At 39.1% G+C, this 9,936-nt stretch overlaps 1 protein-coding gene across 1 annotated transcript; it reads right to left on the bottom strand.

The window, feature by feature from the left end:
• Positions 1 to 1,100: 1,100 nt before the first annotated feature.
• smu1a (SMU1 DNA replication regulator and spliceosomal factor a) lies at positions 1,101 to 9,549 on the bottom strand. The gene is made up of 12 exons (XM_037675633.1): positions 9,464 to 9,549; positions 8,252 to 8,462; positions 7,295 to 7,447; positions 6,872 to 6,982; positions 6,601 to 6,729; positions 6,403 to 6,522; positions 6,198 to 6,314; positions 5,851 to 5,978; positions 5,624 to 5,750; positions 5,325 to 5,492; positions 5,057 to 5,209; positions 1,101 to 1,588 (listed from the first exon to the last, which is right to left on the bottom strand). Exons 1-12 carry the CDS (start codon positions 9,487 to 9,489, stop codon positions 1,490 to 1,492), a joined length of 1,542 nt encoding a protein of 513 aa, XP_037531561.1. The 5' UTR covers positions 9,490 to 9,549; the 3' UTR covers positions 1,101 to 1,489.
• Between the last annotated feature and the right edge of the window lie 387 nt (positions 9,550 to 9,936).

The raw sequence follows: 9,936 nt of genomic DNA, 5'->3' as shown, positions 1-9,936 counted from the left end.
ACATTTTACGTCCAATTCAAAATCATAAAAGCTTCTATTTGTATTTTCAATAAGTAGCCCAGGCATCAAAGTTCATGCTCAATAATCCAAATAAAAATAAAATCCAAAAAAGTTCAGCAAGGTCATCTGGACGGTTTATTTTTTTTATAGACCAAACCATTTATAGACCAGGGCTGTGTAAGTGGTGGCCCAGGGGCCAAATCAGGCCCCCAGAAGAGCTCAGTTTGTCCCATCAATGCATTCATTTTCAAATAAAACTAGATTTTAAACTGGAAAACAAACTTATTGACAATAACTGCTGGAGGTCCGGCCCCCGAGCTCCCTGGCTTTCAGTAACTGAGGCCCCCACGAGCATTTTAGTTGAATAGCCCTGGTTTATATTATATATATATATATATACACACACACTATATATACAGTATGTATGTATGTATGTATATATATATATACACATACATACTTAATGTATATATAGTGTATATATACACATAAATACGTGTGTGTATATATATATAATACACACACGGACTATATATACACACATATATGTAATTGTGTATATATACACTATATATATATATACAGTATGTATGTATGTGTATATATATATATATATATATATATATGTATGGTGTATGTACAATAGTCCCTCGTTCATCACAAGAGATCCGTACCCATATAAAAAAATAAAAAAAATTATTTATATATATATATAAAGTATAATAGCTCTGTTATCGACCGTGATTAAAAGTAAAAATCAGAGAAGTTTCCAAATCAGCCAAATTTAATGTATAAAATAAAAAAGGGATGAAATAGTCCAAGGAGCAACTTTTCAACCTGATTTACAGACGTTTGTTCACAAGATATCTGATGGCAAAGTCAAGCAGGTGTGAAGAAATAGAGCCAGAAGACAATTATTTTAATTAAAAACAAGAAGCTGAAAGTATTTGGACTGTTCTCGCTCAGTGACTCCAGAGAAGCTAAAGATTAAAGCGCTCAGAAGTTAACCAGCTGGATTTTTATTTGAAGAGTGACAGAAAACAAGATGTTCAAAACTGAAGAAGCTTTCAGCTTTTCAACGTTCACTTTTTCCACTTCAGAGGGTTTACAACAGGACTCCTACAGCATCACAATAAAGCTGAATTATAATGCTTTATTATTACATGTTGGTTAAAACTAATTCATGGACTGAAGCGAAGCTTAAAATTTGTGTGGAAAAGTAAAATGTTTGTTTTTGCACAGTAAAGGCTGAAGTGAGTCCCAGAGGCTGAACAGCCCAACATGATGTCAAGATTTTAAAGATACAAAAACACGTAAAAAACTGAACAAAAACTGTACACTCGGCTTTTTATTAACTATATTCTACCATTTTCAGACTGTAAAAATGATGGTGTTCCTCAGAGCGGTTCACCAGGACAGGGAAACAAAAACAAAATGGACAGAGAACTGTCCCGAGCGAAAATGTCCGGCCTCCTCTCCGGGGGAGGCTTTAAGGTTTCCAGAGCTTCAGCAGGCCGTCCTCGCTGTACGTGGCGATGAGGTTCTGGTGGGGGTGGTGGGCAATGCCGATCACATCCTTCTCATGAACCTGAAGAACAGAGAGCAACAACCACAAGTGACATCACGAGTCATTATTGTAACAATGAAAAACAGATCTCCACATCAAGGCCCCGTGAAATGTCCACACGCCTTTATTCTTACAACTCGTTTGGTTAAACAGCAGACCCTCGATACTTTGCGCTTCGATTTTCACAGACTCAATGTTTTGCGGGTTTTCAACGTAAGACTGCACATAGGGCTGCAACAACGAATCGATAAAATCCATGATTGAAAGTGTTGGCAACGAATTTCATTATCGATTCGTTGTGTCGCGTGATTATGTGTCTTTCACGGCGCTGCAGAGCCGTTTTGTTCACCTGCAGTTCATTGTCAGTGCTGACTGACTGAATAAAGTTTGAAAAAAAAAAAACCTGCAGCGCGAGTTGAACAGAGCGAGGGGGAGGCAGAGCAGAGGCTGTTTTCAAAGGAAATTAAGTAAATTTTACAAATGACTGACGCAGAGGAAACTGTTCGACCCGAGTCCTCCAAAGTGTGGGAGCTCTTCACAAAGATAAAAACTGAGAAACATGCAGCTTTGAAAAAGTGACGACACGACACGGTTAGAACCACGAAGATGAAACGTAAACATGTCGGAGTCACGAGAAGGATGAAGGAGCAGCAGCTGATACAACTCGTCATGTGTTGCAGGTGAGTCTCTACAATTTAACACATTGTTCTGTTTCAAGAGAGAAAACGTAACGTCAGTCTCTCTGGTAGATGAAGCTCTTTGTTTGGTTGTTTATCTGATTAATGACGGTGATAGAGAACGTGTGTTACTTTTTATTTAATTTAATTGGTACAAGCAGTGTTTAAATGTGATTTATAAATAAATCTAACACAAAGATAATAATTTAATGATTAAGCTTCAACTTTTACTTTGCTGGCAAAGTCTGAAGACACTGCAGGTATGGCAGGATGAATTGCATTTAAACAGAAATTAAAGTAATTTATTACATCTACTCAAATGTGTGGAATTAAGTATTATATATATACATATATATATATATATACACGTGTGTGTTTAATTGCTTTTTTTAGCTACTTTTGTCTTAACCTAACACTGTAAGTGAAACAAGGCATTTCTTGAGTTGCTGTAAATTATGTTATAATACATATTTATTACTCTCTCATTCCAGAAAACAACAACAAACAACAACATCCTTCATGATGGACAGACATCATGGACACCACAGCAGCAGCTGTCTTCACTGAAAGATCCTTAAATGATCGTCACTGACATGAGGCCTCTGTCCATGGTTGAAGACGAAGGCTTCACTACAATAATCCACACTTTTAATCCAGGTTACAATAATCCACACTTTTAATCCAGGTTACACTCTTCCCTCAAGGACACATTTTACAAAGTAGCTACATATTGTGCAGGTATAAAGACACATTTGTATATATTTTTGTGTACATTTATTTTTTTAAGCTATTTGACTAACTTTTATTTTTTATTATTCAATATTTTACTAACAGAATAGTCAATTAGCAACCTGTTTCTGTGTGAATTGCTATGTCAGTCAAATGTTCAATTTTGGAATAAAGGGGTGGAAATTAAAACGTTTTTTTTTTTTTTTTTTTTGCAGATTAATTGATTAATCGGGAAAAAAATAATCGGCTGATGAATTGATTGTTGAAATAATCGTTAGTTGCAGCCCTAATTGTACACGACACACGATTGCCAACTTTAATATTACTCATGTGATCGGGACGGTACGGGATAAAAATTAAACGGGAGTGGACGTGAGCGGGAATCAACCAATAGAACAAAAAACAAAAACAAACAAAATACTTTGGACAGGCGGCGCCATTTTGTAGTTTTCTTTCAATAAGCCTACGCTGTAACGCAAGTCAAAAGAACTACACGACCCAGAAGCCAACAGTGCTTCCGGCCGCTGCTTTCTGACAAAATTCAAAAATTGGAGGGAGCGAACGCCATCGGAGAAACCGATGTGGTAAAAATAGTTTTGCAACACAAAGTCAGAAGTAACGATCCGTCCATTAAAGTCACAGAACTGGGAGGAAAGGCACAAATAATCCTGAAGCTGAACTCATCCTTCAAATTGGAATATCTTCACTGGTGAGCACCCATATAAAATGTTGCAGTACATATAAGTACGCTATTAAAATTACGTAGGTTTAAGAATTTAGAACATTGTGAAAAACAATGCCATAGCGTGGGAAAAGTTTATAAAGCCTTAATACAAATACTAAAATAAATAGAACATCCCTACTTTGCGGATTTTCACCCATCGTGGGGGTGTCTGGAACATAAGTGAGGGACTACTGTAAATGTACAAATATGCCTTCTGAAGATGAGACAGTACATAATTTGGTGCAACCTAAAATACTTTAGGTTGCACCAGTGGTTCTCCCACTGTACCAGAAGGTAACAAAGTTACCCAGTGGCTCAATGCGTCGAGTCGTGAAATATACAAATACATTACTCAACAACTGGGTGTTGTATTTCTGACTTCACGTCTTTTCTGGTATCAAGACCCTTTAAACATTTCGATAAAACTATCATTTGTTGATCTTACAGTAAACGCATTAAACTGAAATAGATGAAACGCACAGTTCTTACAAACAACCAGGATGGCTCTCGTCTATTCCCACGATAAAAACAGGAAATAGAAGCGCTTCTGTTTATTTGTACAATTAGCTTTTTTGTTTTTTAAACCACCAGTAGCAGTTTGCTTAAGATAACGAGTTATCAATGTAGAGACGCACAGTAGTACGTCCTGTTTGAGTATTTGGATCCTGGAGCGGTCTTCGCCTCTACAGTCTACGCATCGTTGGAGCAGACTGTATTTGTTGTTTGTTGTCTCTGAGTCCATGTTTGAATGTGGCGGTCTGGTTTGGTCAAATATTGATTAAGAAAACACAAAGTGCTGCCATGGTTGTTGACCGTGTGTAAGAACGGCGTGACTCCTCCATTAAACTGCATGCTAACATGCACCGTTTAATATGGGCTAACAATCAGAACCAGATGAAAATCGGACAAGTTCATGTCCAAAACAGCAGAAAGTTTTTCAGCCGCGCCGCAGGAGTCGACTCGCGGCTCATTTACTGCACCAAGGTGACTTTACTGTCCCAAAGAGAAATTTAGTTCAGACTCCAGAATATAAGATTCACTTGTTTTAAATGTGCCAGCTTAAAAATGTAATAAAAAAATAATTGGAGAACTTAAAAAAAAAAACAATTACATATGAATTGATGTTTGTTAAACACAAAATAATAATAAAATAAATATATAAATGTAAAACCTAAAGAATCAGTCCATAAGTTGGTTCCTCCTGCAGCACAAACTCTAAAAGCACTTCCTGTTTGAACGTGGAGTCGGCTACACACCCCACATCAAAACTTGTGACAGAAGCTGCGGCAGAACCGGAGCACGGGGGTGTGCTGTGATAATTTGGGACTTTTTGATCCGGGTCTGTGTGCTGTAACGTACCGTCAGTGTTCTCTCCAGTTTGCCCGTGACGATGCTGAAACAGTAGAGCACAAAGTCTTCACCCACGCAGTAGATCCACTCGCCGCGAGGTGACAGCGTGCAGCACACAAAGTCACCGCCTTCCCTCTTACCGGAGCTGAAACTCCTCACGATCTGCACAACATTCAGTACAAACTGAGAACACTAACAGGAATGTACACGACACGAGTGAAGCGTTTCTTTTAGCTTGGATTTCAGCAGCTGTTGTAGTAGAAAGGTTCACACTGACCTGTCCCTGCATGTTCATAATGACCACCGTGTTGGAGCGGTTACACACGACAAAATGCTCCGGGTTTTTGGGCAGCAGCAGGACGTTGTTGACTGTGATGTCTGTGCCGGCTGACGTGCCAAGAGGTTTAAAGGTGCTGGTGCACTCTGTGGTCTTCACGTTCCACACCTGAAACAGGTTCAACAGAAGGAGCAGGCAGTTAAAATGCATTTTATGAAACATCTTTAGTCAGTTTGTTCACAGGATCCAAACACGTGCAAAGAAAATGCATTCAGGGATTTTTTTTTTTTAAATCTTACTTTGACTGTTCCATCAGAAGAAGCGCTCAGGATGTGGTGGCCATCCGGAGTGAACGTGGCCTCGTTGACGAATGAGGTGTGGCCGCGAAACTCCTTCAGAGATTTACCCGACTTCAGTCCATGGATTCTTGTGCAAAGAACAATAAATAAAAAAAGAAAGTTACACTAACCAGAACTCTTCCCACCTTCACATACAGGTGAGTTAGGAACAAACGAGAAATGTTTACCTGATGGTCTGATCGAAGGAGGCGCTGAGCAGCTGGCTGGTGTCTTTACAGAAACTGACACAAGTGACCCCTTTGCTGTGGGCCCGCTCAAACCTCCTCAGACACTGACCGCTCTGGATCTTCCATACCTGCAGACACACGAACAGAGTGTGGCGTGCGTTTAAGGATTACCTAGTCTCAATTAGAGTTAATCCAAGTTTCAAATTATGTGAAAAGTATACTTGAGTAAAAAAAAATGGATCAACAACTATTCATGAGACTAATCTGAATCAGACAAACGCACATTTCATTTGTAAACAAGCGCTTTGTAATAAAGCACAAATACACAACAGAGGAGTAAAGGTCACCTTGATTTTTCCATCTTGGGCTCCAGTGGCTAACATTTCTGTATCCCGACTGAAGCACATGCACAAGACTGCATCATCCATCATCATGAAGTTATCTTGAGCCTGATACTTCAGATCCTGCACAACACAGACCAATAATTACACACAAAAAAAAATAATGTGGAAACATTCGTTCTCATGTCGTGAATCTGGGATTTCTTCTGACCTTTCTGATTTTGCCTGTTGTGAAGTTCCAGACTTCAATGAAGCCATCCACGGAACCAGTAACCAGATACTGACCATCAGGGGAGAACCGAGAACACTCCACGTGAGACTTCTGTCCAAACTGCACAAAAAGAAAAATAACTCACCAGTCAAGTTGCTGTTTGTTCCAGCAAATTAAATTTAGGGTCTGTGTGGGCACCTTGATGTGCCTGCTTAGCTGAGTGGGAAAGCGCTCCTCCTCCACATCTTTGACTGCAGCTTTACCTCGGAACAAGTCAATGGTCATTCCAGGTGGCAGGAGACCTTGATGTTGCTGCCACTTAAGAGCCTGAAGAAGAAAAATCAAAGTTTTATTTTTATCTCAGCTCAAGACTAAAACTCCTCTTGTTTGCTACACATCTGTGTGAACAAAGCTTCAACTTATTATTGAGAAGCTCGAGGAAAGCCCCTGCAGGTTTAAGATTACTTACCTGCCCCAGTAGAGCCATGAGACGAGAGGGGGGCACCACGCTGACCTCGCCAGCCAGAGCTAGAGCGATTGCTGCACGACGCTTCTCTTTACTGCTGCCATCTGGGTACGCCTGGACAGAATTTAGTCAATACAAATTTAAAGAGAAAAACAAATCAGTTTGATTCTTAACATGTATGATTTATTGTAGCCAAGTTTTATAAATCTAAAAAAATATATATGCAATTGGTAAATAAACTATTTCATGAAAAAAAAATCAAGAAAAGCAAAGTCATGCGTAGCAAATCTGAATATCTCCCTGTGGATCAGTCAGTAACAAAGATTTTAGTTTTAAGCAGACTAAACTAAAATCTGCTGCTGGACTTCCTGATGTGAGACAGTCCAGAGACAACCAAGTCCTGCTGAACGTGCATTCTGGACTCACCTCTCTCGGATCGAAGTAGGAGCGAGCCAACAGGTTCTCCAGGTGGATGTATCTCTCTGGCTGCGTCTGCTTCAGCATAATCATGGGGTCCGTCTGTCTGAGCAGGGAACGGGCCGCACCGAGCTCTCTCAGCTCTATAAGCTCTAAGACAACCTTGTCAGGAAAAAACACACAAAACATTTGATTAAAACAAAACACGGCTAAGAGGTTCGTTTGATGATTAAAGATAGAAGAACAAGGAAGATATGTGATGATCTTTATTCAGATTTCAGTTTGCAAGAGTTAAGGGCTTTGCATACTCCATCGGAAACGGCAAAATCATCTCATCGACGTAGCTGCACGATGAAAGTCACGTCACTTTGTTTTCAGAGTAGTTTCGCCCACCCCTTACTGACACAACACCCAGGACAAACTTCTCGTCACAGGCGTATGTGCCAAGGATTGTGTGACTGATCAGAAGTTTGTAAGCGTGTTTGTCAATGTGGAAATGTGCTCAGACACTCAACTGTACAACTAAAGAAACACACTAAACCAGTCAAATGGCCAAAAACTCCTGGATGGAGAACGTGCATGTGTATGGAGGAGTCTGTCTGCTGAAAAGTGTGGCGCTTTCTTCGTGATAGATTTGTGGCAAAACGGCAGATTAAGGGACAAAGTGGAGACTCTGGAGGGAAGAAACCCGTGCTGTGCAGTATACGGCAGCAGGAGGGGTTTCCCAGGAGCTCTGCTCCGTGAGTCTCCTGCAACCACATGACAACGAGTCGACTGTTCGACTTTGGATGGAGTATGCCGAGTCCTTAAGTCTTCTTATCTGCCAGCTGACTTTTCAGAAAGCCTTTAACTAGTTGTTTAACAAAATAAGGCAATAATGGGCCTCAAAATTCTTAATAATGTCATCAGTGTTGGAGGAAAGTGTGTCAACAGGACAAAGTAACAGAACACACCAACAAAACACACCTGTTCATAAAGGTCTACCAAGGTTTTATCTGGTAGTTTGAGGGACTGAATGGCCTGCAGGACAGTATCCCAGTGGCCACTGTTGATGTCTGCCACAAAGCTCTCTATGCTGTCCACTGTGTTCAGAGACACGGTGGTCTCCTCCTGTAGTGTGGCCAAAGTCCGGTGAAGACTGTTTTCCTTTAGGTACTGCATAATCAAACGGACCACACTGGGGAAAAAACAAATGTCACAAATGTAAATAAGCCGGCAGCTCGGAGATGCATTCAAATTAAATTCAGCTTATTTATATAGCGCCAAGTCACAACAGAAGTCATCTCAGGGCACTGAACAGAAATATCCATCTACATAAAAAGTTAACACTATTTAACTGAGGAGCAGTCTGCAAAAAACAGTTTGAAGGTTCACTGATGTTAATAAGGTCTATGATGCAGTTACATAATTTAGTTACATTTGAATAAATAAATATGCTGATGTGAAGCTTAAATTATATGTTTTAGAAACCAAAATAAAGTTTCATCACTGCTTGAAAATAATTAAATTAGACAACAATTCACTGATTGGGATGGACCATATGAAAATGTGCAGAAATAGGAGGCATGACACAGACAGGTGCATGTCATTTACAATAAATACTGTTAATACTTTAAACTCTAAAATATTGTGATACAATTTTCAGCATTCAATATTTTCATAAACAGTTCAGCAGTTTGCAGAATCAAACTTGTATACGGAGAAAGATGACTACAACCTTCTTCCTCAGTAGATTATTAGCACTAAATTGGTCCATATATTGCATTTAAATAGTTCGCATTTAATTAGTCTAACGTTTGTGTCTAAAAAAAAAAAGACTTTGCAGCAGAAGTTATGAATGGTCGTAAACGTGGACTGATGCTAACTTTACCTCCAGCTTGTCTTTCAAACCCGCACCGGAGAAGTAAATCATTATGAAACAAGTGAAAATGTCAACTTAAAAAATAACAGTTAACTTCAACCATAAAAACAACCCATGTCGGCTATGTTAAAAGCATAAAAATAGTTGCAATGGTTGAACTAGACGCTAGCTTGTTAGCACAAGACGCTAATGTTAGCCTCCTGCAGCTCAGGATGACAAGGCCTCACCAACACCATTTCAATATATTGTGGAGTTATTCGCAGTAATTGTATCTTAAAAACAAATATGCTTTATTAGTAATTTAAATGCCAACTTACTCCGCGGATTCCACTTCTATAGACATGGTTATTTACGTTGAAATAAACGACAACACACTCCGGCAGCGGACGAAAAAAAACGGACGAAACACGGAAGTTCCGGTAAGAAATTAAGCTTTTCAAAATAAAACTCTTTCCCCATCTTTTTGTATTATTTTTAACGGCGTTACTCAAAATAAAAGTCTGCGTTTTTTTTTAAAGTCATTGAGAAGATAATGGATTTAGAGCGTTTTAACATTTATGTAACAAACTTAAAAGCAGACAAAACACACAAAATAATCAGCTAACTCAAATTTTATCAATTTAAGAGCAGCTCTTTTCTGGACTTGTCCTTGTTTCTTGAATAATGATGTGTTATCAGTCAAAATATCTGATTATACTATATTTCAACTTGTCCCATCCCAGTTCATCATTCAGAAAAATATTTTATGTCGCTATCCTACAGCTGATTAGCTTTTATAAGACGTCTAGAT

Source organism: Nematolebias whitei, chromosome 4, assembly GCF_014905685.2.
Source record: "Nematolebias whitei isolate Nwh7 chromosome 4, NemWhi1, whole genome shotgun sequence".
NCBI lineage: Eukaryota > Metazoa > Chordata > Actinopteri > Cyprinodontiformes > Rivulidae > Nematolebias > Nematolebias whitei.
This window is presented reverse-complemented; position numbering and strand designations above follow the sequence as displayed.

Excerpts from the sequence above, each read along its gene's own strand:
- smu1a (XM_037675633.1), bottom strand. The coding sequence starts at position 9,489 with ATGTCTATAGAAGTGGAATCCGCGGA. Across the intron at positions 7,448-8,251 it reads TGGTAGACCTTTATGAACAG|GTTGTCTTAGAGCTTATAGA; the intron begins GTGTGTTTTGTT and ends TTTCCTGACAAG. Across the intron at positions 5,979-6,197 it reads CCCAAGATGGAAAAATCAAG|GTATGGAAGATCCAGAGCGG; the intron begins GTGACCTTTACT and ends GTGTGTCTGCAG.